The sequence below is a fragment of the Vulpes lagopus genome, chromosome X, assembly GCF_018345385.1.
Source record: "Vulpes lagopus strain Blue_001 chromosome X, ASM1834538v1, whole genome shotgun sequence".
Taxonomy (NCBI): Eukaryota; Metazoa; Chordata; class Mammalia; order Carnivora; family Canidae; genus Vulpes; species Vulpes lagopus.
In genome coordinates this window covers 121014704-121042092 of record NC_054848.1, presented here as the reverse complement: position 1 = coordinate 121042092, position 27389 = coordinate 121014704, and the positions used below count along the sequence as shown (strand labels likewise).

At 64.7% G+C, this 27389-nt stretch overlaps 2 protein-coding genes and 1 long non-coding RNA gene across 6 annotated transcripts; 2 read left to right on the top strand and 1 right to left on the bottom strand.

Moving 5' to 3' along the window:
* Positions 1-994: 994 nt before the first annotated feature.
* SLC6A8 (solute carrier family 6 member 8) lies at positions 995-9801 on the bottom strand. The gene is made up of 13 exons (XM_041741682.1): positions 8929-9801; positions 7174-7305; positions 5888-6137; positions 5337-5469; positions 4569-4703; positions 4384-4487; positions 4169-4293; positions 3679-3791; positions 3450-3587; positions 3261-3363; positions 3077-3177; positions 2827-2997; positions 995-2464 (listed from the first exon to the last, which is right to left on the bottom strand). The coding sequence occupies exons 1-13, from the start codon at positions 9188-9190 to the stop codon at positions 2324-2326; spliced, it is 1908 nt and encodes a 635-aa protein (XP_041597616.1). The 5' UTR covers positions 9191-9801; the 3' UTR covers positions 995-2323.
* Positions 9802-11503: 1702 nt separating this feature from the next.
* LOC121483142 lies at positions 11504-18577 on the top strand. 2 transcript variants are annotated; one of them, XR_005985697.1, is made up of 4 exons: positions 11504-11746; positions 13275-13375; positions 16628-16767; positions 18276-18577. It is a non-coding gene; the product is annotated as an uncharacterized LOC121483142 (long non-coding RNA). The 2 variants fall into 2 exon arrangements; XR_005985696.1 differs by lacking the exons at positions 16628-16767; positions 18276-18577 and adding an exon at positions 15072-15654.
* A 483-nt stretch (positions 18578-19060) lies between these two features.
* PNCK (pregnancy up-regulated nonubiquitous CaM kinase) lies at positions 19061-22893 on the top strand. 3 transcript variants are annotated; one of them, XM_041740311.1, is made up of 12 exons: positions 19061-19453; positions 20117-20186; positions 20339-20470; positions 20624-20698; positions 20784-20922; positions 21046-21169; positions 21353-21428; positions 21575-21636; positions 21726-21804; positions 21895-21982; positions 22128-22272; positions 22610-22893. In XM_041740311.1, exons 2-11 carry the CDS (start codon positions 20119-20121, stop codon positions 22263-22265), a joined length of 981 nt encoding a protein of 326 aa, XP_041596245.1. In that variant the 5' UTR covers positions 19061-19453; positions 20117-20118; the 3' UTR covers positions 22266-22272; positions 22610-22893. The 3 variants fall into 3 exon arrangements, with proteins under 3 accessions (XP_041596245.1, XP_041596243.1, XP_041596244.1); XM_041740309.1 differs by having other exon boundaries at positions 19065-19453; positions 21524-21636; XM_041740310.1 differs by lacking the exon at positions 19061-19453 and adding an exon at positions 19460-19700 and having other exon boundaries at positions 21524-21636.
* Positions 22894-27389: the final 4496 nt, after the last annotated feature.

Here is a 27389-nt window from a genome sequence, read left to right as displayed (position 1 = left end):
CAGCGCAACCCTATGCCCCCGGCTTCCTGACCATCTCCTCTCTGGGGGGTGGGGCGTGGAAGCGGGAGAGGGGTGCTCATTCCTGTGCCAGGAGGCCACCCTCCCCTCTCGGGGTCCCTCCTGCCCCTCCCCCCTCTCCACTGCCGGCTCCCCCTCTGCCCCCTTGTGAGTGTCCCAGGGCCCCAGGGCCGGGTGCTTGGGCCACTTCTCCCTCTGCCCCTGCTCTCAGTCACCTGTGGAGCTTGGGGGGGGCGGGGATCGGGGCTGTCAGGGCTGTGTTTACATGCTGAGAACTGCTACTCTTCTCTCCAGTCCAGACTCATTGTCCACGTGCTGACTGGATGTTTGCACTGAGGCGACATCTCTGATACAGCAGGCCTAGTTAGCTGCCACCGTCACCCCCACACCTTCTCTCTCAAGTCCCTGGGTGCAGGGCCTGCCACCGCCACCCTTCCTGGTGCCCAGGAGCTCAGGATCTGTCTGTGTCTCACAGAGTCTCCTGACTCCTGTCTGAACCCCCTCATCACAGCCATCCACACCTCCACTGGCTCCACTTTGCACATGGGTCCCTAATCTGAAGACTTGGCCCTTACGGTGCTAGCACCCCAGTCCCAGTGCTGTTCACCTTCTTGGGTCCTGCTGCAGCTGTCACTGGCCGTGCCAGCACTCCTGCTCACCTTCCCTTCTGGAGGTCACCTGTTCAATGCAGCATTTGGGCAACCCTCAGGAATCTCAGCACCCACGACTTCCCACCCTCGCGTTCCTCTTTACCATCCTCGTCATCCTATCTCCCCAAGTATGTCAGCTCCGGGGGGAAAAGGCTTCTGCGGGCTTCGGTACCTGCTCTCTTCCCAGCTCCCGGAATGGCACCGGGTGGGCGCGGGGACCGAGGAAAGCCCGAGGGGAGGTGGCCTCCCCTACCCCACCCCTGCAGCCCCAACACCCTCCCCGCACAGCCCCCCTCCTGACAAGCAGAGGTGGAGCAGGAGGCAGCTTTGGAAAATGACAGGTTTTTATTGCTATGTTTGCAGTGGCTTTTTAGCACAGTAAGAATGTCCCCGCCGGACCCCCACCCTCACCCGGTCCCACCCCTCCGACCGACGTCGGGGTGGTATGGGGGAAGCCTTTCTAGGGTCCACTCGGCTGTCTCGGGATCGGACGTGACACACACGTGGGTTAATTAAAGCTGCTACATGGAAGACTCGAGACGTGGGAAGCGCATCAGCTTTAAGCTCGCAGGTGGGAGCCCGGCCCGGGATCCCTTCCCCGGCTGGTGCCCACCTCAGATCCCTGCGGTCGTGCCCGGCCCCGGGGGCAGGGCGCACGTGCCAGGCGAGCGGCCCCGGGGTCCCGGCACCGCATCCACCTGTGGGCAGCGGGGGCGTGGGGGGTGTCCCCGGAGGCCGCCCGCCGTGCACTCTCCCCCCCAGTCTGGGGCCGGGGACGACACATGCACACCCACACGACAGACTCGCACGCTCCATGGCTTGAAGCTTTTGCCTATGAAAATTAGATCTATAAATTCACACTCCTTGGCTGGGGCAGGGGACTAAGGGGACGCTGAAAGGGACGGGTGGGGAGTGGCAGGGGGAGGGACGTCGGGCTGTTTTCTCTTTAGAAATATACAAGCAGAAATCTCTTTCCTCAAGTTTTTATAAAATGTGCAAAATACAAGCCTCATTTGCCCACAGGCACAGTTTACACCTGGTATTCACCTTTGCTAAGAGAGATCTAGGTTCCCCCTACCTACATACTCACGCACACATGCACTCGTACACAAGCTCACACAATTGATATTGGTGGCAATTGGCGCGGGAACCGGGAGGTTCCGTTGCTGGCTGGCTCTCTAAGCTTCTAGAAGAGGGACGGGGAGAGGGGTCTAGCCCAGCTGAAACAGCGGCCTTGGTTCTGGTTCTGCTGCCCCTCCCCCACCTCCCTGCCCTGTGTCCCCCCCCTCCCGCCACTGCTGCCTCCAGGGTGGCCCCCCCCCCAGAGGCAGGCGTGGTGGGGCTGGGGAGACACATCTGCAGCGGGCACGAGGGGGCCGGCGGTCGGCAGGGCCTGGGAAGCAGCGTGTGTACCAGCTTGGTTGGGGGGTGGGGTGGGGAGGCATCTATTTTTGGTGGGTTGTGATATTTTTGGCGTTTTATTAAAAATGGAAAAAAAAGTTATTTTAGTTAGCACTCGTGGTGCTTCCTCCCCCCCTCCCCAGGCAGACCCCAAGTGTCAGGGAAAGGCAAGCCCCCTGGAGGGGTAGGGGGGCTAAAGCAGGGGCTGCTATGGCTACAAGAGGGTGAGCTGGTGATGGGAGCCCGGGTGCCCGTCACATGACGCTCTCTACCACCACCACCTTGCTGCTCTCGGACACTGGGGTCAGGGTGGTCAGGCCCCTGACATCGGAGTCCTGAGCTCTATACTCCAAGTGGTGGAGGCCCCACACCGGCTGCGTCAGGTGCTGCCAGCGCTGCGGGAGAAAGGGACGCGTTGAGTCCCCGGGCCATGGGGGTCGAGGGGGCACGCATGCTGGCCCTTGACCTGTCCGCTGCCCACCACCTGCCGCGGCTTGGGGACAGGGGCCCCTCCTGTGGGGACTGACTGCACCCCACTCTCTGACTAGGGGAAGGGGTGGGAGGCCGGGGACAGACCTCTGCCCCCCCCCGCCACAACCTCAGGCCCCGGAGGGTCTGCGTCCCCTCCATGCCACCCTCCCCCAGCTGGCCCGGAGACTTCTAGCACACTGGTGCATCCTAGCGGGTGGGAGACCGGGCACTTAGGAGCTGATGCCTCGGCCCGGGGGCGGGGGCGTGTCGCGCAGGGCACACTGACCTCGGCCATGGTCCCCTTGGCCCTGAGGAGGCAGCCCAGGAGGTGGAGGGGCACACACAGCATGGAGGAGAGCGCGAAGCCCCAGCCCACGGCCTCGCCCCACCACGGGTACACGTAGGTGTTGTTGTAGACCAGCGGCTTGTAGTACACCACGTTGAAGATGAAGATGCCCTGAGGGGGACGACCCCTGCTCAGCCGGGGGCGGGCCCTCGGCGCTGCTCCCCCCGCCCCCGCCTCCCCTGGCCCTTACCATGCAGACCAGCGGGGTGAAGAAGGACCAGCACCATTTCATCCAGGGGCAAGGTCGGTAGCCGATCATGCAGGCGACGTCGTCCATGAAGCGGTCGGCTCCTGGGGCGCGAGGGCTGCAGCTGGAGACCCCGGCCGCGCCCGCCCGCGCCCCGCCCGCCCCTGCGCCCGTAGGCAGCACCTACCGTACACCCAGGCGACCACCACGCACTCCCAGAAGGCCTGCCAGAGCAGGGTCGTGCCGCTGGCCGAGTAGTAGTCGAACAGCTGGAAGACGTACATCCCGCCCTGGGGACAGAGCCGTGTCAGGGAAGGCGACAGGGAAGGCGATGGGCAGCCGGAGGCCCGGGGCGGCCCCCCTCGCCCCCACTCACATCAGTCACCATGGAGAGGTCGATGACAAAGCAGAGGGCGCAGCACAGGGCCACAGAGATCTCCCTTTGGAAACGGAAGTAGTAGGAGGCCGGGAGGAGGTCGAGCAGGCCGGTGATGAAGCCTTCCACACCTACAAACTGTGGCCGGGCGCTGAGGCCACGCCCTCCGCCTACGCCAGCGCCCCCCTGCCCCCCCCCCCCCCCCCCCGCCCTGTCGCCCCCTGCAAACCTGGCTGTCCAGGCCGAGCAGCAGCAGCATGAAGAAAAACAGGGCAGCCCAGAGCGGGGCCACGGGCATCAGCGTGACGGCCCGGGGGTAGGCGATGAAGGCCAGGCCGGGCCCTGAGAGGGGAGGGCAGGTCTGCACACCCGGGTGCCTCGCCGGCTGCACCATCGCCCCCTCCCCTTCCCACGCCCACAGACGGGGCCCTCCCGCCGGGGTCAGGGGTCAGGGTGTCGGCGGCCTTTGCTCCGCCGACTCCCGTCGCTCCGCCGACTCGAACCCCGTCCCCGGGTCACCGGTGACCGAGGCCCCCCTCCTCGGCAGCCTCTGGCACGCGGGCGGGGCATTCTCCGAGGCCCGGGGCTCAAGGCTCCGCGTGGCGGGGGGCCCCGGGCTCCCGCTCCGAGCCGGCGGGGACAGCTGGGCCGTGCAGCTGCTCGGCCGGGCCTCCCCGGGCCCAGGGTGACGCGGCCAGTGCGGCGGGCGCGGGCAGTACCTGACTCGGCCACCTTGGAGATGTGCACGCCCTGCTCCGTGGCCATGAAGCCCAAGATGGAGAAGACCACGAAGCCAGCAAAAAAGCTCGTCCCGCTGTTGATGAGTGCCAGGATGATGGCGTCCCTGGGGACACAGGGCCACGGGGCGGGTCAGGGCACCCGCCTCCCGGGGCCGGGCCGGGGGGGGGGGGGCGGCGGCGGCGGCGGCACCTACTTGTAGCAGTTGTTGTTGAAGCGGTTGTAGCTGCCCAGCGCCGTGAGGGCCCCCAGGCCGATGGCGTAGGAAAAGAAGATCTGGGTCCCGGCGTCGATCCACACCTGCGGGGGGCCGGCCGGGGACGCTGTGAGGGGCTGTGCGCCCGGCCGCGCCCTCCCCCCTTTCCACGCACGTGCCCTCACCTGCGGGGACCCCAGCTTGGACCAGTCGGGCTTGAGATAGTAGATGATGCCATCCAGGGCGCCGGGCAGCAGCACTCCGCGCACCAGCAGCACGACGAGGACCACGTAGGGGAAGGTAGCAGTGAAGTACACGATCTGTGGGGGGGCGGGCGGCTCAGAGGGGCCCCCGGCCCGGCGGGATGGCCAGGGGACCACGCCGGGGGCTCGCAGGTCCAGCGGGAGGCCAGCCGGCGGCCGCGCCGTCCTCCTCGAGGCCTCGGCTCCTCCCGGGGAGGCTGTGTGCTCGGCTCGGGCGGCAGCAGCAGCCCCGCGGCGTGCAGGGGAGGCCACGGGGGGGGGGGGGCAGACGGCCAGGGGCAGGTCCCACGCCCCCTGATGCCAGAGAGGCAGCATCCAGCCAGGGACAGGGGCAAGAGCCACGTGGACCGCAGACCTCTGCCTCCCACCGCACGGAGCAGAGCGGGCCAGGCAGGCAAGGGCAGCTGCAGCCCGGGTCCCCGCAGAGAGGCCCGGACAGCAAGTGGGGGAGCCGGGGTGGCCCCTCACTGACAAGGGACAGTTGCCGCCTGGGCCTCTCCCCCGAGGGAGGGAAGGCTCCCGGGCTTGAGCGTGCAGGGGGGGATCCGGCGGCCTGGGTTCCACGACCCGCGCCCTGCTGGGGCCCCGGCCCCCTCCCGTTGCAGCAGTGGTCCCTGGCAGGGGCGCCCCTTCTCCCCCCACACCCCCACCGCGGCCATCACCCCCAGCCCTGCCAGCCTCTGGCTGTACCTTTCCCGTCGACTTGACCCCCTTCCAGACACAGAAGTAGACCAGCACCCAGCAGGCCAGCAGACACAGGGTCACCTCCCAGTTGAGGGCTCCCGGCACCTCCAGGCCCCCGGAGAGCCGCAAGACTTTGTTCCTGGCGGAGGGAGGGCCCGTGAGGGGTGCAGGCAGCGGGCAGAGCGGCTGGGGGCGGCCCCGGGGGCAGTGCGCCCCATCCAGCCCCCCTCCCTCTCATGCCTGGGGCCTGGAGGTGCTGCAGGGTGTGAGCCTGAACGGGCCGGAGGCTGTAGGGCTGGGAGCCCGGCCCCGCAGCACCCACAGCACCCACAGCATGCCCACGAGCCACCCCCTCTCAGGCTGGCGGGCACGATGGAGTGACAATGCCTGGGACTGAGACGTTCTGAAGGAGCCAGGTCCACCCGTTCCCGCTCCTCTAGGGGCTGTGCTGGGGGCTCCCCGAAGACAGGCCGGGCCCCAGCGCACGCAGACTCCGGCCATATGTGGAGCCTGCAGCGGGGGACAGGCAGGGCCCGGCCCAGAGGCGCCTGACTCACTCCCAGAACTCGATGACAGGGGACCGGCGGTCAGCAAGCTGGTCACATGTGAGGTTGGCCAGGCTGGCATTGGCACAGTCTTCATGGCGGAAGATCTCCACACAGTCGGGAGTGTTCCAGGTATGGCCACATGTGGCCCAGGGCAGCGTGGTGGTGAAGGACTTCACCAGGTAATAGAAGCCCCAGGCCAGCACCATGATGTAGTAGGTGTTGCAGTAGAAGACGATCACCATGGAGGCGTAGCCCAGGCCTGGGGAGGAGTTTTTGCGTGGGCTTCTCACGAGCCACTCCCCCCCCCGCCCCCCTGCTTATCTACCCAACCAGGCTCCGAGAAGCCTCCAGAGCACGACTGCGAAGATCTGGTGGGAGGATCGTGGGGAGTGGGAGGACAGCAGATGCAGAGAGCCCCCTGGACCCTGGACTCCCTTGTGCAAGTGTGGCAACACCAGGGCAGCTCCCCCATCTGTGTCTGGCCCCCTCAGCCTCCCCGCCAGCAGAAACCTGCCCCTGCTCCCGGCTTCACCTCCTGCAGCCTCCCTCGAGTCCTCCCCTCTGGCCCCGATCTCAGCCTTCGGTCCTGTAAGTTCCCTAGCCTCACACACCTGTCCCCTCCTCTTGGGTCCCACTGCCACCATGGTGGTGGAGGGAGGGCCAAGCCTCCACCTGGGCCCCCAGTGGCCTCCAGTCCTCAGTGGCTGGGGGCTTCCTGGTGACCTGGGGCCGTTTGGGACATAGTCCCCCTCTCCCTCTCGGCAGGCAACCTTGGCCAATCACTGACTCTTCCTCAGGGTACTTCCTAGGGCCTGAGAGAATGGGAGCGCACTGCCCACACGCCCAAGGAGCTCTAAATTGACCTTTGCCAGTAGTCCTTCCCTCCAGGCCCTGGACTGCATGGCTCCCATCCAAGCTCCTTTGGTTGGCCCTCTGGCCTTGGGGGAGCAGGCCCTTGGCGGCGTGTCTTGCTGTCAGCTCTTGCACCCGCCACTCAGCCTCGGGGGGCCAAGTGTGCTTGGCAGGGCCTGTTCTCAGCCCTGCCGGGCCTGGGCGTCCTGGCCTCAGCGGAGAGGCCAAGTCCCTGGCTCCCGTCCCCACCTGCCCAAGATCATGCGGGTGGTCTGCAGGTCCTCTAGCTTTCCCCTCGTGACGTGGGGGGCCCCCGTGGAGCCCCAGCCTAGTGCTGAGATAGGACAAGATTTCTCAAGTGGGTGCCAGCTTTGCCCTCGCAGTGGGAAGGGCGAGGGATCCCAGAGGGAGAGGACAAGAGGGACCAGCCTGGGGCTGCTCACCTTTGAACAGGGGACAGATGTTCCAGACGTTGATGCTGCCGGCCTTCATGAACTGGCCCAGTGAGATCTCCAAGAAGAAAATGGGGATTCCTCCAACTAGGGCGATCAGGACATAAGGGATAAGGAATACACCTGGGGGAGGAAGCAGAGGGTGGGCACCTGCACAGGCAGCCCCTTAGCCCCTGGCTGGCTGGCCCGCCTTCCGAAGCCCTGGGACGTCAGGGTGGAGCCAGCTCTGGGCCCCACCCTGGCCCCATCACAACTTCCCACTGGGTGAATCAGTGCAGGGGGTGGCCACTGACTCAGAGGTGCAAGGTGAACAGCCTTGTGGGGAGAAGGCTGGAGTGTTGGGAGGGCTGTGGCAGTCCTCGGCCCTTGCAACCCTGTTTCTTGGGGTGGGAGGGGGCCCTATACCCACAAGGCTTCTGGCCCTACCCTCACCTACGGTGACCTAACAGGCGTGGAGGACACACACACACCCTCGTGTCGCAGTTCCCTGTTTCCTGGGCAGCGCAGGGGAGGACGGGCATGTGTATGTGTGCTCCTGCGCGTACGTGCGCTGTGGCTGGCACTCAGGCCTGGGGGACTGGCTGGCTGGGGCCAGGACAGGGAGCCCTGGGGTCCCGTGTGCCCAGGCAGTCGCCTGCAAGCACGAAGGTCCGGGGAAGAGGGCAGGTGGGTGGCTGAGTGGCAGTCCTTTGCCAGGGAATGTAGGGGGTGTCTGGAGGTGTTGGTGAGCAAGGACAGGGGGAGACGAAGTGGGGTACAACAATGTCTGGTGAGCGGGGCTCGAGGCCCCTGGCGCGGCAGGGCCAGAGAGCATAGGCCCGGGGGGTGGGGGGTCAGGGGAGCTGGGCACCAGCAGCCCGCCTGCTCCCCTTCCCTCTCCAGGCCCCCTACCGTCGGCCCCGCTCAGCTCTGCACTCCTCAGAAGTCAGGCTTGGCTGCAGCTTGCCTGGCTCCTGGTCCCAGCATCCTTCTTGTGCGTGACCTTGGGCCAAGGCCTTCGCTCTGGGCCTCAGTTTCCCAGCCATCGCCCAGTCCCCGTGGCTTCCCCCCAACCCCAGTGCCGCTCTGCAGTCACAGGACACACGGGTGCCTACTGCTGTTGCTAAGCTGGGCCCGGGCAGGCGGGCATGGGGTGTGCATGCAGTGTGTCCAGCGGCGGCGCCAGGCGGCCCAGGCCGCAGGCTACCCAAGCCTGGCTCAGGCACCCAGTGTTCCAGGCCCAGGCTGGAGGGGAGGGGAGAGAGGGGAGGGAGGGGAGGGAGGGGAGGAGAGGGGAGGGGAGGAGGGGAGGGAGGGGAGTGAGGGGAAGAGAAGAGAGGGGAAGGGAAGGGAGGGGAGGAGAGGGCAGGGGGAGGGACAGAGTAGCCCATTGTGTGTGTGTGTGTTCGTGTGTGCACACGTGGGGGCCCCGCACAATGTGCCACTTGTGTGCCCGAGCAGCGGGGGCAGCCTGGGCTCCTCACCTCTGGGAGCCCCCCAGGGGGCAGGCCTGGCCTTCCCACCTCGGTGGCCAATCAGTCCCGGGGCTTCGGCAGGAGGCTCGCCGGCCCCCTCCCCCCACACGCTGCCAGGCACATGACCGGCCAGGGGGGTGGAGGCCGCCAGGCCGGGCCACCGAGCGGCGGCGGCCAGCGAGGGGCGGCCTGCGGGCCCCCGGCCCCCGGACTTCGGCCCTGCGCCCCGCTGGGGCCGGCCGCGGGCAGGGGGCGGGGGCAGCGGGGGCCCCGGCGGGGCGGGGGCGCTCACCTCCGCCGTTCTTGTAGCACAGGTAGGGGAAGCGCCACACGTTGCCCAGGCCCACGGCGAAGCCCACGCACGACATGATGAAGTCCATCTGGCGCGTCCAGGTCTCCCGCGGCGGCACGGCCAGGCGGCCGCCGGGGGCCCCCAGGCCCGCGGGGCCGTCGCCCTTGGCCGGGGCCCCGTCGGGCCCGGGCGCGATCAGGGGGCCCTTCTTCTCGTCGCCGGACACGCTGTAGATGCCGTTCTCGGCGCTCTTCTTCGCCATGGCCCCGGCGGGCCGCGCGGCCGGGCCGGGGGGCGCGGCGCCTCGCGGGGGCGGGCGGGCGGGCGGCGGGGGGCGCCGGTGGCGCGGGGGGGGCCCCGAAGGCGCGGGCCCTCCGGGGGCCGGGGGCGGCCGGGCCGGGGGTCGGGGAGGCGGGGCGGCGCGGTCAGAAGCAGTCCACGAAGCACTTGAAAGTGAGCCTGAAGAATCTCATGTGTGTCGGGGGCCCGGGGGCGCGCGGGCGGCGGCGGGGCCCGGCCGGGCGGTGGCGGTGGCTCCCGAGACTCCTGCCCGCGGCTCGGGCGGCGGCGGCGGCGGCTCGCCCGGCCCGAGATTCAGCCTAGCGGGGCGCGGGCGGCATCGGGCGCCCACGGTCTGCAAGCGGCGGCCGGAGCAGGGGCCTGCGGCCCGCGCCCCCCGCCCCGGTCCGGGCCGGCGCGGCTGCCCGGCTCGCTCGCGGCTCCGGCGGTGGCGGCGGCGGCGGCGGCGGCGGCGGCGGCGGCGGCGGCGGCGACGACGACGGCTCGGCGCGCTCGCCCCTCCTTCGCGGCGGCGGCGGCTCCAGCCGCTCTCGGGGCCGCGGCGGGCTCAGCGACTCGCCACCGCGCTCCGACCGTCCCTCTCTTTCCCGGTCCGATCGGCTGCCGCTTAAGAACCGACTCTGGGGTGATGTCACTGTCGCCCCACCCCCACGACCGGGCTGGTCCCCCTCCCCCCCGTCCCGCCCTCCCCGTCACTCCGCCCACCTCCTCCTTCCCTCCTCCCGAGGAGGAGACGCTGCTCCAGCGGGAGGCAGGATGGCTGCTACCTGGGGCGCCCGCCAGTGCCTCGCTCCGGGGACCCCACCGCGCCTGGCCCCAGGTTCACCTGGGCCCGCCTGCCGCCCAGGGCGCCCCTCCCAGCCTCCCTTCCCGGCTCGAGGAAAGCCACTCCCCTGGCTGCCTCCGGCCATCCTGGGCCCCTCCTGCTCTCCCCATCCTCGCAGGCCGGCCGTGCCATCTCCCTGACCCTGGTCTGACCCCCAGCGAGGGCCTGGGCCAGTGCTGGTAGGAGGCCTGCGGCTCCCCGGCTTCCCAGCTCCCTGCTCCCGGGGGGCTGCAGGCCGCTCCGGCCTCCCGAGGGACCCCTCGGCTGGCAGGCAACGGACAGGCTGCCTCGGCTCTGCCTCCAGGTGTGCTGGGGGGCTTGGCCACGGGCACCACCTGCCTCCTCCTGGCAGCCAGCGAACGAACCCTGGGAGCTGGAGGTCAGGGTCCCAGCTCTCGGGGTGACAGGTCTCTCTATGAGTCTCCCAAGTGGACAGAGACAAGCCTGCCCGGTAAAGCTACACGTTGTCACCAAGGAGGGGTCCCGGGGACCCTGGCTGCCCCCCACTCCCGGGAGACCCGCAGGAGATTCCGGCTGGAATAGGCCAAGGCTGCCCCCTGGTGCCTGCCGCCTGCACAGACCCTCCCCCCCGGCGTCAGCTGGGAGGCCCCAGTTCCCCACCTGCAGAGCTTCTCTCTCCAGGGACTTTCAGGCCTTCCTGGCAAGGGTGTTGGGCCACTTCCCCACCAGCACGGGACAGCCTGTTGGGGATTTTGTAGAGCCAAGAGCAGCCATGGGCGGGGGGGCGGGGGGAGGAAAGGGTCATTGTCCTGGCAGGGAGGTGAAGTGCGCCCCCCCCCAACCGGTCCCACACTTTGATCACCAGGCTGTAGTCCCCAGATGGCTCATCCCGTTAAGCTAAACCCTCGGCCATCCAGCGGCTTTAGGAAGAAAAGCAGTTCTGGGCCGAGCCAGATTGAGCCTGCCGGTGAGGGAGGGGCAGCCTCTCCACCCAGAATCGCTGGAGGAGCCTCCAGGGTGGCCTGTGCTTAGGTCGGGTGGGGGCACAGGGCGCTCGGGGACCCTCGAGGCAGCAGGGCTGCACTGCTCATCAGAGGCCCCTAACCTGGGTGTTCTCTGCCCCGTCTCAGACCGATGCTGGCCCATAGACAAAGGGGCCGTGGAGAAGTACAGGGGCCGTGGGAGGCCCGGGGCAGGGGGACTGCGGGGAGCAAGGACTGGGGAAAGACGAGCAGCCCCAGCCCGGGACGCAAGCCCCTCTGTGCTCCTGTGCGAGGAAAGAGGAGCCAAGGAAGTAGGCTGAGGATCTTGTCCCGGGGGAGGACGGGGGGAGGGGCCGGGAGCACTTGCAGGAGTGGAGTGAGGGCGGCAACTGCGATGGAGAGGTTCGGGCAGAGGTCAGACAGCGCCCTGAGGAGCCAGGGGAAGTGGGGACGTGGCCGGGTGCAGGCGGCTCTTTCGAGAATTTTAACATCTCGCTCATCTGAAGAGAGTGGTGGGGGGAGAAGGCGGTGGCTGGAGAAGGACGCAGGCAAGTGGGTGGCACTTTGGGGAAGTAGCTCAGCTGCCGGGAGGGCAGAGGGGACAAAGGGCCAGGCCTCGGGAGCCTGTGAAGGGCCTGCAGGAGCCAAGGGTGGGGACTCTTGTCTCCCCTGGGAGGGGAGGCAGGTTCAAAGGCCAGTGGCACAACCCTGAGTGAGCTGCCACCGAGGCTGCTGCTGCCTTTGCGAGGTCAGAGGGTGTCAGGAGGGAGGGCGGCTGGCCTGCAGGAGGCCAAAGGGAGACGGGAAGGGCGCGGTGGATGCCCACAATGGCCTGCGTGAGCTCCAGGACCCCTAGGACCTAGGCCCCCAGTGCCCCAGGGGGGCCTTCACGGGGAGCATTTAGGCCCTTGTAGGCCTCCATAGGCCTCCTTTTCTGGGGGTGCCACAGGGCCCCGGACCCGGCTTGGCAGGGCTGCACCTTCCCTCCCCCGCCGCCCCAGTGGTCCTCAGGCAGGTGCTGATGCCACCCCCATGGCCGGCCCCGGGCCCGGACCCCACTGGTGGCTTCCTCCCCTGGCCGAGCGCCGCGGGCTTGTCTCAGCAGCACAAAGCCGCCCTGTGCCTCCGTGTCCGCTCCTCCGGGGCCGCGTCGCTGCGCCCGAGATCAGATGGAGCTCAGGTCCTCTCCAAGGGGTGCACAGTTGGACAGGAGCCGGCCTGCGGGCTCCACCCCGTGGGCGGACCTCCCTCCCGCCCCGCAGGCTCCGCTCAGCTGCCACCTGTCCCAGGACAGAGGCCGAGCAGGTGGGCGCGCGCTGCCTCCCACGCAGAGCCGAGGCGGGCAGCCTGACGGGGTGCCCGAAGTTCACGGACCCATCCTCGCCTCTGGCCAGGGTGACTTGGCAGGAGCTGCCCAAAGTGGGAGCTGGAGGCCGGAACTCTGGCCTCCCGTGTGCTGACCCCAGCAGCCCGCACCCATAGAGGCGGCTACAGTGTTCCCGGGGCGGCTCCCGCGGAGGGGCCGTGGGCCTCGATGGGCTCTGCGGCTGCCCTCCCCGCCCCTGGGGCCCTGGCTGCTGGGGTGAGCGGGGTGCCAGGGCCCCCTGCCTGGAGCCCCTGGCCGCTGGCACCGGGAGCTGAGGAAGAGGGGGAGGAGGGAAGGAGAGAGCTGGGGGGAGGGCAGGAAGGGAGCGGGAGCGGAAGGCCCTCATTGTCCCCGGAGGCCTGGGAGTGCCCGCTGGGAACTGGGCCCGGGCCTGGGGCGTGGGGGCGGGGGTGGGAGCTGGTGCACGGGTGGGAGGACGCCCCACCCCGGGGCGCCTGGGATCCCTGGATCCCTGGAGAGGCCTGGGGGCAGCTGGAGATCGGGTGGGGGCTCAAAGAGCTTTGGAATTCAAAATAGCCGGAGTCCACCTTGAAGGGCTTTGTGCTTTTGACAGCTGGTGGAGGGAGAGCGGCTCGAGGGCACCCCTGGGGCTGGGGGCTGGAGCCTTGGGAGGGTCCCCAGTGCTGGGGAGGGGCAACCTGACCCTCCTCCACCGCAGAGGCACAGCAGCTTCCCCTGGTACTCACACTGCCTCGGCGGGGTGCCTTTGAGAAGGGGTTCGCTGTCTCCACCCTGACCTCAGACTTGCCAGTTGGGGTCCGCCTTCCGGCTGGGCTCAGGCGGCAGAAGACCCCGAGGGCAGAGCATCCCCAAATGGGCTCCGGGGGGCTGCCCGCGGCCGAGGGACTCCCTGACCTCGAGCCCTTTGACCCTCCCTGCCCACCAGCAGGTGCGGCGCATTTTCCTTCTGGAACCTGGAAGGATTTTGGGTCTTCTGGAAACGTCTTTGACATGCAAGTCCGCTCCCTTCGGGGCGTTGGCCTCCCTCAGGTAAACTTTCCCGATTCGGTCTCTGGAGTTTGTCTGGGGCCCCGCGGTCACCATCATCAACCAGCAGCGCACAGTGCTCCCTGATGACCGGAAGCCCCCAGCGACAACTCAGGTTTCCTCGACTTACCGGAGTGTCCTGTCTCTGCCCCAGGACCACACTGCCTCGTGCTGAACGACCTGGACACTTTGCTTTGGTGTTTCAGGAGGCAACACGGGCGGTTATTGGGAGGACGACCGCAGGGCTAACGTGCCTTTCCCTTCACATCCTCGCAAGGCTCCATGCCCTCAGCGTGACTCGCCCCCGGCCACGGCCACGCCGGTCACCTGGCTGGGGTCCCGCTGGCTCTTTGGGTGTCTCCACTGCAAATTGAACCTCCCTGTTTCCGATCCATCCCGTTTGGAAGGCAGGCACTCTGCACAGCCCACACTTGAGTCCATTATTTACAGTTTTCTGTGCCAAAGTTGTCCCTTCCCCCCTATTTATTTATTTGACCATTTATTTATAACAGTGGATATTTATTTTCTACTTTGGATCACAACCCGATGCTACTTTATTTATTATGTGGCTCCATCTTTGACCCCTGGGTGCTCTTTCAGTTGACTCCTGCGGTCCTTTGTCATACCCTCGTCACTGTGTGTGTGTGTGTGTGTGTGTGTGTGTGTGTGAGCAACAGAGGAGGAGAGAGAGACAGAGCGAGTGAGAGCTTGAGCACACTGCCTTTCCTTACTTTCTGGCAGTGTAAGTTGCTTCAGGCTCCCGTGTGCACTTCCTGTCCCAGCCCTACACGAGGAGCCCTTTACGGGAGAAAGCTGTTAGAGACCATGGTCGTGGCTCTAGTGTGCTCAGGGCTACTGGGGTGTCATAGCTTCCACGTCTCTTAGCTGCCAGAGCAAGGAAGTTTACGTGCATACTAACACGTATCTATGAACATACCTATACGTGATGTCGGAATTTAATATACAACAAATTGCTGTATGGTATATAGGTAGACACGGTGTATGCATCTGTTATACATTCTATATATACATACGCACCTGTATAGTCACGTAAACGTCCATTCATACTGATGTCTCCAACTCTGATCCATCGTCACATGGATCCTTCTAGCACCCCCCTTGCTTGTCTGTGTCATCCCACTGCAACAGTGAGAAACCTGCCTCCCTGTCTCTGCCTTTCATGTACTTAATTGTTGAATGCCAGTGTACGTGTCGAGGGGTTTCAGCATTGTTAACCCCTACCCTTGTGGGGAACAAGAGTTGCTAGAATACACTGTTCCTTTAGCCTTTGGTCTTACGGACTCCACTCAGTTCCTACTGACTCACATCAGCCCCCCAGTCCTCTTCTGTGAAACGGTTTCATACACTTGAGATACAACTAGCTTCTTTTGTCAGAGTCTATTCCTCCCTGAGATCTCCCAATTTCCTAAAGGATTATTTTTAAATTGGCAGATTTTTAAAAAAGATTTTATTTATTCATGAGGGACACACACAGAGAGGCAGAGACATGGGCAGAGGGAGAAGCAGGCTCCATGCAGGGAGCCTGATGTGGGACTGGATCCTGGGACCCCGGGATCATGCCCTGAGCCAAAGGCAGACGCTCAAACACTGAGCCACCCAGGCATCCCTAAATTGGCAGATTTTTAAAAAGATTTTATTTATTTATTTATTTATTTATTTATTTATTTATTTATGACAGAGAATGAGCATGAGTGGGGTGAGGAGCAGAGGGAGAAGCAGACTCCCCACTGAGCAGCGAGCCTGATGTAGGACTCGATCCCAGGACCCTGGGATCACGACCTGAGCTGAAGGCAGATGCTTCACCGACTGAGCCACCCAGGCGCCCCAAACTTTGTTGATGTTAAGCTTCGCTCTTTGTGCTGCACACTTTCCTGGGTCTTGACTCATCCACAGTATCCACCATCACAGCACCACATACTGTAGCCTCACGACCCTAAACATCTCCTGGGCTTCCCCTAGTCAAACGTTACTCCCCTCTCTCCAACCCCTGGCAACCCTCTATCTGTTGACTGTCTCCATAGTTTTGCTCTTTTCTGGAATGTCATATAAGGGGACTCACACAGTCTGTCACTGTTTGCAGACTGCCTTCTTTCACTTAGCAAAATGCAGTAGGTATCCAAGAGTCAACCATTTCTTCATGGCTTCATAGCTTTTCCATTGTCTGGATGGACCATAGGTTTTTGGTTTGTTTTTTTTTTAAGATTTATTTATTGGGACGCCTGGGTGGCTCAGTGGTTGAGCGTCTGCCTTTGGCCCAGGGCATGATCCCAGGGGCCCGGGATCGAGTCCTGCATCGGGCTCCCTGCAGGGAGTCTGCTTCTCCCTCTGCCTGTAGTCTGCCTGTCTCTCTCTGTGTCTCTCATGAATAAGTAAATAAAAGCTTTAAAAAATAAAAAAAAAGATTTATTTATGTATTTGTTTATTTGAGAGAGAGAGAGGGAACGAGGGGAGGGGCAAAGGGAGAGAGAGAATCTCAAGCAGACCCCCAGCTGAGCAGAGTGGAGCTCGATCCCACGACCCTGAGATCACGACATGAGCCAAAGCCAAGAGTCGATTGCTCAACTGACTGAGCCACCCAGGTGCCTCCGGATGGACCACCCTTTTCTTTTTCTTTTTTTTTAAAGATTTTATTTATTCATGAGACACAGAGAGAGAGAGAGGGAGAAGCAGGCTCCATGCAGGAAGCCCGATGTGGGACTCAATCCCTGGTCTCCAGGATCAGGCCCTGGGCCGAAGGCAGGCGCCAAACCGCTGAGCTACTCAGGGATCCCCACACCCTTTTCTTTTTAATCCATTCTCCTACCTAGGAACATCTGGGTGGCTCCCAATTTTTGCCTGATTATGAATAAAGCTGCTCTAAACCTTCATGTGCTAGTTTTTGTGTAGACATAAATTTCCGACTTCTTCGGGTTGAATCACCCAGAAATCACCCAGGAGTGTGATTGCTGGGTCATATGGTAAGAGTACGTTGACTTTTGTAAGAAACCGCCATAGGGTAGGGGTATCTCGCTGTTTTAATTTGCAGTTCCCTGCTGACATAAGATGTAGGATGTGGAGCATCTATTCATATCCTTCTTTTTCATCTGTATTTCTTTCATGGTGAGCTGTCTGGTAAGGCCTTTTGCCCATTTTTTAATTGGGTTGCTTCTTATTGTTGAATTTTAAGAGTTCCATATATATATATATATATATATTTTTTTTTTAAGATTTAATTAATTTATTTTTTTCTGAGAGAGACAGGAGTGAGAGAGAGCATGAGCAGGGCAGAAGGGCAGAGGGAGAAGGAGAAGCAGACTTCCTGTTGAACAGGGAACCTGACTCCGGGTTCGACCCCGGGATCGAGACCTGAGCCGAAGGCAGAGGCACTTCACCAGGTGAGCCACCCAGGCATCCCTGAGTTCCTCGTATACTTTGAATACCGGTCCTTTATCTTTTTTTTTTTTAATTAATTAATTTATTTATGATAGTCACAGAGAGAGAGAGAGAGAGGCAGAGACACAGGCAGAGGGAGAAGCAGGCTCCATGTACCCGGAGCCCGACGTGGGATTCCATCCCGGGTCTCCAGGATCGCGCCCTGGGCCAAAGGCAGGCGCCAAACCGCTGCGCCACCCAGGGATCCCAACCGGTCCTTTATCAAACACATGTTTTGCAAAGATCTCCCCCGCTCCTGTGGCTTGTCTTCTCATTCCCTTTAACACCGTTGTTACAGAGCAAACATTCAAAATGTTGATACAGTCCAATTTCTCGTGTTTTCTTTCATGGGCCGTGCTTCCCATATTATATCTAAAAACTCATCACAAGCCCAAGCTAAGACAGATTTTTCTCTTCTGTTTTCTTACAAGAGTTGGGTGTTTTACATTTAGGCCTACGGTCAACTTTCCACTGATTTTTCTGCAAATGGGCCTCTGAAAGGATTTGGAAAAGCTCTTTATCCCAACCACACGGGCATTTCGAAGTGGGAGTCTACAATACTTCAGCAGATGTTTAAACAGTTGCAAAGGGTGTGATTTCTGGCGTATTGTAAACACTGTAAGAAAGCCCAGCAACCGTGATACCTACCACCTCTGACGTGAGGCCGGGGCCCTCAAAAGCACCTGCTGAGCTCGGAGCTGTGTCCATCGCAAACTCCGATGCCGCCTCTTCTTTCCATGCTCCCTTTGGAAGTGAGCCCTCGTCTTCCTGCCTCCACATCTCACGTGCTGGCCGGCGGGGACGTCCCTCTCCAGGCGGGCGGGCTTTCATTTCTCAGACATCGCGCTTGTCTGAAACACAAACGCACACGTATGTGAATTATATTCCTTGTCATCACCCGTGACCACGGGGCTCTGATAATCTTTCTTCTGGCTGAGCCAAAGCGGCCACAGTGGATTAGACACGTTGATGGGTAATTATTAGACGAGCAGGTAAGACGAGGCTCCGGTTTGTGTCAGTCGGTCCAGGCGTCCCGAAACAGGCCTTCCGGTCAGGGTGAGCTGCGGGTCACGGTCAATTCCATTCCTAGGAAACCCTGTTCACAGAGGTGAGCCAGCTGCCGAGGGCTAGGGCCCCGGGAACGTTGTTGGGTGAGCTTGGGGGTCCTTCTCAGATTGACCAAGTATTAGAGACGTGTCCGAGCTGAGTTCTGCAAAGATGATCTTGACAAATGTCTGTCGGGCCTGGGGAGCCTCTTAAAAGACTTTGTGTGGGGCAGCCCCGGTGGCACAGCGGTTTAGCGCCACCTTCACTCCGGAGGGTGGTCCTAGAGACCCGGGATCGAGTCCCACGTCGGGCTCCCTGCATGGAGCCTGCTTCTCCCTCTGCCTGTGTCTCTTTCTCTCTCTCTCTCTGTCTCTCATGAATAAATAAATAAAATACTTAAAAAAAAGACTTTGTGTCACGCCAGGGCCTGCAGACCCCTGCGAAGAGACATTCAGCAGGCCACCCGTGGCCCCTGTGGCTCCGAGAAGCCCCTGCAGCCCTGGCAGGTCTGCATGAGCTCTGGTCAACAGCCAGGACACCTGCATCCCTGTCCCTGGTGGGGCACGGACGTCCCTGGACCCAGTGCCTGAACTGAGATGGAGCTGGAGGGGAAGCATCCGCCAGTTGTTGGATGAAGGACTGAGTCCAGTCACCCGGCGATTATTTTCCGGAGCTGGGTCAGCAGAGACACTTTCCAGGAGCGGGTGTGTTGAAGAGGAAGACAAGACGGAGAAGGTGACACGGCAATGATGGATCTTCTGAGGACAGGGCAGGCAGGGTGGTGTACTAGGGACTGGGGTGGGCGGGCAGGGGAGGCCTGTTCCAGGAGGGCACACTGGAGCTGCGACTTGATAGAGTGAGGCGGCAGGGACGCAGAAGTCTGAGGGAAGTGCATTCCCGGGGGGAGAGGCAGCCAGTGCAAAGGCCCTGGGGCAGGTGCGGGGGGGGGGGGTTTGAGGGCCACTTAGGGGGCCGGCGGGGTCGGAGCTGCTAGAGCTAGTGGAGGGGGGGCGGGGGTGAGAGGGGCCTGAGCATGATCGGGAAGGAGGACCAAACATGCAGCACCCTTGGGCCCCTGCAGGGACTTGTGCTCTGACTCCTGGTCACGTGGGGAGCCCTGGGAGGGTGTGGAGGCCGCGGGAACCGTTCTGGATTCGGGAAATGGCCTGACTCCTTGGAGGGGAGGAGACTGGGCGTGGGGGGGCAGGGGGAGTCCAGTGGGGAGGCTCGTCGTGGCCTCCAGCTGTGCTCACCGCTGGGGGCTCAGGCCAGGTGGCAGAAGTGGCGGGGCGGGGCTAGGGAGGAGACCCGCAGGCACGCAGGGAGCCCCGTCACCACGCGGCCGCGGTGCAAAGGCCCTGGGGCCGGTCCAGCGGAGGCGGCAGGAACTGGCTTGGCGGGCCCAGGAGGGAGGCGGCGGCGGCGGCGCCGGGCCCATTGCCTTACAAGGCGCCCTGCGGCTCCGCGGCAGCGCTGGGCCACCGCCCGCTCTGGTCGCCGGCGGCCGGCGGGGGCGCGCGCGGAGGGGGCGGGTCCGGCGGGGCGCGGGCGGGGGGCTCGCGCGGCGGCCACTGCGCGGCGACGCTGCGGCTTCGGCTCCAGGTCCGCACCGGCGCTGCCGGGAGCGGGGGCGCGCGCGGGCGGGGGCGCGTGGGATCCCGGCCCCGCCGCCGCAGCCCCCGCGCCCCCGCGCGCACCTGTCAAGCCCGGCGCGGCCCACGCAGCGCGGGACGCGGGAGGCCCAGGCAGCCGAGTCCCTCCCGCCCCGAGGCGCCTAGGCCCGCGCTGCACGGGGGCGGCCGCGTGGGTGGCTGTGGCCGCGGCCGGCGGCGGGGCGCGGGGGTCGCAGGTGCATCTCGGGGGCGCGGGAGGCCCCGAGAGGCGCGTGCCTGGCAGCGCCGGGCCGAGGGCGGCGGGGCCAGGCCCGGGGGTGGAGGGGGCCGCCCGTCTGTGCGCGCTGTGGGTGGGGTGGGCCCGGGGGGACGGGGTGGGGGTGCGCCGACCGCGGCGGGGCCGCTGTGTGGAGGCAGAGAGCGGGTGTCGGTGCTGACCGCCGTCGGGGTGCGGGGGTGGGGGCACCGGGTCGTGGCCTCGCGTCGCGTCCGGGAGGGGGCAGCGGCCCGGTGGCCTCGCTGGGAGTCGCCCGCCTGGGGGTGCGGGCCTGGGCGGTGGGGGAGGGGCAGGCGGCTTCCTGGCTCTCGCGGGGCTGCCACTGGGGGTGGCTTCCCCAGGGGGCGCCCCTCCATCTCCGCCCGACCCCCGCAGACATGCTGCTGCTCAAGAAGCAGACGGAAGACATCAGCAGCGTCTACGAGATCCGGGAGAAGCTCGGCTCGTGAGTGTGTGTGTCAGTGAGCGCGGGGTGCGTGTGCGAGTGTGAACGGGTGAGGCGGGTGGGGGCGGCCGGGTGGCCTGGGCCCGCAGCGCCTCCCGCCTTAGCCTCCCCACCCCTCCCCCTTCCCTCCTGCCCCCGCGGCCTGCCCCCAGGGGCGCCTTCTCGGAGGTGGTGCTGGCCCAGGAGCGCGGCTCCTCACACCTTGTGGCCCTCAAGTGCATCCCCAAGAAGGCCCTGCGAGGCAAGGAGGCCCTGGTGGAGAACGAGATCGCAGTGCTCCGCAGGTGCGCCCGGCCTGGGGCTCCGACCCCCGGGGGAGGACGGGAGGAGGGAGGAGGGCTTGGGGTGGCCCCGGGCGGAGCACTCCTAGGCCCCCGAGAGGCGCGGGGGCGGGGGGGCTGTGGTGGCCCAGCGGCGCCTTCCTCGTGCCGTTGCAGGGTCAGCCACCCCAACATCGTGGCCCTGGAGGACGTCCACGAGAGCCCTTCCCACCTGTACCTGGCCATGGAGCTGTGAGGAGGGCAGGGGCAGGCTGCCGGGCGGCGCTGGGGGGGCGGTGCGCCGCGGCCGGGTTAGCTGAGCCCCCGCTCCCCCCAGGGTGACAGGGGGCGAGCTGTTCGACCGCATCATGGAGCGTGGCTCCTACACAGAGAAGGACGCCAGCCACCTAGTGGGCCAGGTCCTCGGGGCCGTCTCCTACCTGCACAGCTTGGGTATCGTGCACCGGGACCTCAAGGTGCCTGCCCTCCCGCCTGCCCGCCTGGGCCTCGCCCGGCAACCCTGCGCCCCGAGCGTCTGGGGGACTCCAGGGGGCCCCGGGGCTCACCTGGCACTTCCTCTGGCGCCCCGCGTGTCGCAGCCTGAGAACCTCCTCTATGCCACGCCCTTTGAGGACTCTAAGATCATGGTCTCCGACTTCGGCCTCTCCAAGATCCAGGCTGGCAACATGCTGGGCACCGCCTGTGGGACCCCAGGATATGTGGGTCAGTGAGGGGGGCACGCTGAGGCTTGCTGGGGGCTGGGGGCCTGGGGGACACCGCGGGAGCCGTGTACCAGGGTAGGGCAGGTGGTGGGTCGTTTGTGGGGTTAGCTCGGCCGAGCCTGGCAGCACTGAAGGCGCGGTGCGTGTGCGTGCGGGTGTGTGTCTGTCTGTCTCTGGCCGCCAGCCCCGGAGCTCTTGGAGCAGAAACCCTACGGGAAGGCCGTGGATGTGTGGGCCCTGGGTGTCATCTCCTACATCTTGTGAGTGACCCCTGCGAAGGCTCCTCTTCGGCCTGCCTGCTTTCTGCTGGGTTGGGGAGGGCTGGGCAGCTGGGTGATTCATGTGTGGGTGCCAGGCTCTGTGGGTACCCCCCTTTCTACGACGAGAGCGATCCTGAACTCTTCAGCCAGATCCTGAGGGCCAGCTACGAGTTTGACTCTCCCTTTTGGGATGACATCTCAGAATCAGGTGAACTTGAAGCTGGCCCCGAGCTGCGGGAGGGGGGAGTGACGGGGGGAGTGGGGATGGGGTGGGCTGACCTGCCGTCCCCACTCCAGCCAAAGACTTCATCCGGCACCTTCTGGAGCGAGACCCCCAGAAGAGGTTCACCTGCCAGCAGGCCTTACAGCATCTTTGGTGAGTGGGGACCCCTGCCAACCTGGCCCGCGCCCGGAGGGACCACACCCTCAGAGGCTGCCCCGCCACTGACCCTTGGCCTCCCTCTAGGATCTCTGGGGACGCGGCCTTGGACAAGGACATCCTGGGCTCCGTCAGTGAGCAGATCCAGAAGAATTTTGCCCGGACCCATTGGAAGGTCGGTGAGGGACGGGCCCGTGGACCTGGCTCAGGGCGGCCCCCGCCCCTCAGGGAAGAGGGCCCGGGTGGCCGGTGGCCTCTGGGCTCCTGGGAGTCTTGGGGCCATGGCCGGGGCCTGGCCCGACAACCCTCTGTCCCCACAGAGAGCGTTCAATGCCACCTCCTTCCTGCGCCACATCCGCAAGCTGGGCCAGAGCCCGGAGGGTGAGGAGGCCTCTGAGGGGAGGATGGCCCGCCACAGCCACCCCGGCCTCCAGTCCTGCCAGCCCCCCAAGTGGTGATGCGCAGGTGTGGGCCCCGCACCCACGGGGACCTGACTCCCGAGGGCACTTACAGGGGGCGGGCTCCGTGTGGCCAGGAGCTCAGCGGGGCGACCCCAGAGAGCGGAGGGCGGCGGCAGGGAGGGGACGGGGGCTGGTGGCCGCGGGCCCATGAGGGTCAGTGCGGGCCGGTGTCAAGGACCCAGTGGGCGCCGCTGCCGAGAGCCTTGACTGGGAGCAGGGGCGCAGGGCAGGCTGGGGGCACCCCCTGACTGCCCCCCCGCAGGCAGGTGCTCGGGTGCACGCGGCCTCCCGGATTCCCTTCTCATGGGTGGATCCTTTCGGGCCTCTCTCCCCACCCCCAGGACCCCGCGGCCTCTGCTGGAAAGTCGGAGAGGTGTGGGTGTGGCGCACGGCCCCGGGCAGGCGTGGGACTCCCCCATCTGCCACCCTGTGCCCTGGCCTCCGTGACCGCGGGGGCTCCCCCACCGTCACCACCACGCCCCCTCTAGGAGCCAAGGAGGCTTCGGGGGCACTTCCTCCTGCACGCTGTTCTGTGCTTTGCTGACTGTGGTGGTCCCGCTTGCGTCATGGCCCTCCAGCCCCCTCGAGTTGTCCCTAAATCAATAAAGACAGACAGAGCAACGGGCCCATGGTGAGCTGGAGGGAGGGGTAAGGGACAGGGGTGGGGGACGAGTATGGAGGGATGAATGTCACCTGTGGAAGGAAACCGAGGAGGTGGCCCCGCTGGCCGCAGGCCCCCACCATGTGACCTCGCCCACCGCCACCTGAACTTGTGTTCCCTCCCATGGTGGCAGGCGAGCTCCCAGCTGTTCAAGAACTTCCTGTCCCTGTCCCCCCAAAGTGCCAGCGACAGGCGGCCCGGCTGCCAGCTCTGCTCCCCTAGAGGCCGGCCTGCATGTGGCTCTGGCTCCGCGGAAACGGAGGGCTGCCAGCCGAGGGCGGTGGTGGGGGGCCGAGTGGCGGTCTGGGGAGCCCTGTCTCCAGTGCCCTGGGGATGGGCTTCGGGGACAGGCTGGGAAGGGCTCACAGGCAAGGGGAGACTGTGTCCCCCAACCTCTCCCTTCCGTCCCCCACCTTCCATGGCCTTGGCCAGACAGAGAGCATTTCCAGGAGCACCTCCTATGTGGAAGGCTAGGGAACCCCGGAAGGTGGGAGGAGCCCCCTAGCCAGGACAGGGCACCAGTGAGGACTCAACACCCGTCCCGTACTGTGGCTTATGGAGCCCATGAGCTGGGGGCAGGGAGGGCATGACACCCCCGGGACAGGAAGATGACACGGGACACCCAGCCTGGGTTGTGATGGCTTGCAGCGTGAAGAGCGGTGGCCAGTCCTCCGGGCTGTGTGGCCCCTGCCCCTTGCAACCACACTGTGGCCGGGCGAGGGCTCCAGAGTCCTACCTTCCAGGCCCTGAGCCTTTCCTGGCCCCACTAGGCCTCCTCCCTCCTCCCTCCATTCGAGGAAGACCCCTAGGGCCGCTCTTCAGCCCTAACCGAGCAGAGGAGCACCCTGAGTCCCGGCCCAGCTGGCCGGTGCTTCCTCCCCACTGAGTCCTGCCCGCTGCTCCCTGCCAGCCCCTGTTGCGGAGCGCGATGGGGGAGACCCTTCTCCTTGTGAAGCTCTGGGACCCGCGAGGAGGCAGGGAGGCAGGGAGGCCCAAGCAAGGCCGGCCTGGGTGTCGGCGGGCGAGGGCAGGGGGTGCGGGAGGCCTGCAGTGGTGCTTGGGGTCGGAGCCAGGGGGCCTGGCACCTGTCGGAACCGCCGGGCATAGCGCACCTCCAGGCGGCCAGCAATGGGCACATCGTAGGGTGGGAGTCCCAGGCGCACCAACCCCTCTAGCTCTCTTCTCCTAGCCTCCCCTCACCCCCTTCCTGCTCCCTATTGCCCTTAGCTCCCATGGGCCCTTGTGCTCAGGGCAAATCCAGAGGGTGGCGGGCAGTTTCGCCCTTTGTCCCCGTGGCCCACTTCTAGGCCCACTTCTAGGTGATGCTGCGCTCCGGGCTTTTGGGTCACATGATCCAGTCCTACCATGCCTGCGCCCCTTTCCCGGCCCACAGTCCAGGGGCCCTCAGGCAGCCAGGGCTGAGGCCAGGTCCCAGCAGCTTGGGGTCCTCACCTCCAGTGACCTGTTTGTCCCCCCCCTTAGCTCCTACTCAGGCCCTTGTCACCTCCTGACACTTCTGACGTCTTCACCCCAGAGTCTCAGGACACCTGCTTGTTCTTGTTTTGTCCAAGTATCGATTGGGCCTCTGGTTTGTGGCCGCCGCTGGGCCTGGCGTGCAAGGTGCCTGCCCTCGAGGAGGAGGCCCCGTAATGGAGGGGGTGAGCTTGCTCGGACGATAGGCATGACCTGCGTGGGGACAGCGCGCCGGCTGCTCCGGGAGCCCTGCGCAGGAGCCGCTCGGTTGGGAGATGGCCAGACCCTCGGCCGGTCGCGGGCTTGGGGCTGCAGCTCCGCCGGCCGCACGCGGGTGCCACTTGGCCTCCGGCCAGCAGGCGGCGCCATGGCCACATCTAAAACCATCCATCAGGCCTCCTCGGACGTCACCACCTGGGCAGCCGCTCAAAACCATTCTTCTCCCCCACTGCCACCCTCCCCACCCCACCCGCACCCCTGGAATCGGGCCCTGGGGGAGAAGTCCTGCCCTTCCCATCCGGGAGCCGGGAGATAAGGGGACCCCCAGGGCAGGCGGGGGGGGGTGCCCTGCATCCCTCCCAGGGGGCAGTCTGTGAGAGGCAATCTTTGGGTCGCCCAGGTGCCTAGGCCGCAGGTGTCGCGGTCTGGGAGAGAGACTGGCCCCGAAGGCCAGAGCTGGGGGTGGGCCATGGAGAGGGAGCTGGGGGCCGCTCTGTGAGACCGTTGCAGGCTCGGGGACGGGCAGGTGCTCAGGCCTGGCAGGGTAAGGGCTGGACCTTAGTCTGGGAGCAGTGGCCAGCCGCTGGCGGGTGGCAGGAGCTGAGCTGGGGCAGCTGGAGAGGGTGGGTGCTGCTTGGGAGCGGGCCCCAGTGCGCTCGTGTCCTCCCAGCTGTCAGGGACCAGTCCGGCAATGGGAGGACCCTGTAGCCCTGGTTCTGGCCCACACAGGGTGGGTCCCCGCGAACCTGTGGGTGGCGCTGGGGCCGGGGACACCGGCTGGGTGGGGCGGGGATGCTGGTCGGGTGGGGGTGGGGAGCAAAGGAGGTGCAGCCCGGTGGCCTAGACGTCGGACCATTTACCAAGAGGGGTTGGCTGGGGTGGGCTTGGGGGAGAGACAGTGTGGGTGGTGGGCACGGCCAGTTTCCCTGCAGGGCCCAAAAATAGAGCCAAAGGGACTGTTTCTCGTCCTCCTCTGCAAATGCGGATGCAGCTTTACGTCGGGCCACCCGCCGCCTCCGTGTGTCACTCGAAGCCCCGTCACCATCTCCACCTGACACCTGCAGAAAGGGCGGCGCAGAGAGGCCGAGGGCCGGAGCCAAGGCCACACAGCCGCGTGCTTGACGCCCCCGACTGCCTGCGTGCGAGTGACGAGGCTCCCTGGGAGCATGAGGGTGCCTGGGGACTTGCGGAGAACGCGGGGGGCTCTTCACCCTTCTCTGCGCGGGTGCAGGCCGTCAGCGCGAGGAAGAACGGGGAGCCGGGGCCTCGGTTCCGTTTCATGACATTCGCTGGCCAGTGGGGACCTGGAGGTCGTTCCACGGAGCCAGAGGCCGAGCGTGGGACCCGAGCCCTAGAGAGACCCCGCGGAGCTCGGCGTGGCGGTGCTGGAGGCAGGGACGCGGGTCGGGTCCACGTGGGGGCCCGAGGCGGGACATGGGCAGTGGAGGCGGGCCTGGAAAGATGGGGATCACTCGTGGGTGACATGGGGGGGGTGAAGGAGTCCACCCCGGGAGAGAAGCAGCTCCCTCGGGAGGCGGAGGGGAGCACGCAGGACCGCCAGCCACTGGTGGCCACAGGCCAGCCACGTCCTCTGCCCATTCCTGGCTTAACCCGGGCAGCCGTGCCTCCGTCCCCATGGCCGCAGGTGGGCAACACACGAAGCGCGAAGTGTTTGGGAAAGAACAAATAACCCGCTTTGGTGGATTGAGGACACTTGTGCCCAGTGGCTAGCGACTGGCCTGAAAGTGAACTTTCTCAAGTGGGCGCTGGGGAGCCGTTGCACGGCTGCCTGTAGGCAGGGCAGTGACGGGATTAGATTTTTGCCTTAAGAGAGGTTTTCGATATTTTTCAACCCCACCTGGCCTTTTGCGATGAATATAAAAACCTCATCTCCGGGGGTGGGGGGGTCCCTGGGTGGCTCAGCAGTTTGGCACCTGCCTTCGGCCCAGGGCGCGATCCTGGAGACCCGGGATGGAGTCCCGCGTTGGGCTCCCTGCGTGGAGCCTGCTCCTGCCTGTGTCTCTGCCTCTCTCTCTCTCTCTCTCTCTCTCTCTCTATGTCTATCATAAATAAATAAATAAATCTTAAAAAAAAATCTCCAGAGCCTGTCTCCAGGCCCCACGGAGATTTCAAAAAAAAGAAAGAGAGAGAGAGAGAATCCCAAGCAGGTTACACCCTCAGCACAGAGGCCGAGGTGAGGCTCGATCCCACGACCTGGACACCATGACCCAAGCCGAAATCAAGAGTTGGGCGCCCAACCGGCAGAGCCACCCGGATGCCCCGAGGCCCCACGGAGATGTCCCTGAGTAGAAGCCTGATGGCTCTTTCTTATTCCTCCAACTACTGCTTTGTGTATTTTTTTTTCTGCTTTGTGTATTTTTAAGTTAGTAAGTGCGGGTGCTACATATTTCAGGTAAGTTGATCATTTCATCAAAACGGAGTGACACGGGGATCCCTGGGTGGCTCAGGGTTTGGCACTTGCCTTCGGCCCAGAGCGTGATCCTGGAGGCCGGGGATCGAGTCCCATGTCGGGCTCCCCGCATGGAGCCTGCTTCTCCCTCTGCCTGTGTCTCTGTCTCTGTCTCTCTCTCTCTCTCTCTCTCTCATGAATAAATAAATAAAACCTTAAAAAAAAAAAACGGAGTGACACGCGCATTGACACTGCAATGCTTTTGCCTCATGGTCCACTTGGCCTGACAGTGACATAACAACTGTCACTTTCTTTTGGTTAATATCTGTCCGGTATAGGATCTTTGATCCTTTCCCTT

What these genes read in the sequence shown, in the direction of transcription:
- SLC6A8 (XM_041741682.1), bottom strand. Translation starts at nt 9,190, where the DNA reads ATGGCGAAGAAGAGCGCCGAGAACGGCATCTACAGCGTGTCCGGCGAC. An exon ending in TTCAACAACAACTGCTACAA is followed by an intron (nt 4,294 to 4,383) that starts GTAGGTGCCGCC and finishes CTGTGTCCCCAG; the next exon opens with GGACGCCATCATCCTGGCAC. An exon ending in ACCTCTCCATGGTGACTGAT is followed by an intron (nt 3,364 to 3,449) that starts GTGAGTGGGGGC and finishes CTCTGTCCCCAG; the next exon opens with GGCGGGATGTACGTCTTCCA.
- PNCK (XM_041740309.1), top strand. Translation starts at nt 20,119, where the DNA reads ATGCTGCTGCTCAAGAAGCAGACGGAAGACATCAGCAGCGTCTACGAG. An exon ending in CAGGCCTTACAGCATCTTTG is followed by an intron (nt 21,805 to 21,894) that starts GTGAGTGGGGAC and finishes GCCTCCCTCTAG; the next exon opens with GATCTCTGGGGACGCGGCCT. An exon ending in TTGCCCGGACCCATTGGAAG is followed by an intron (nt 21,983 to 22,127) that starts GTCGGTGAGGGA and finishes CTGTCCCCACAG; the next exon opens with AGAGCGTTCAATGCCACCTC.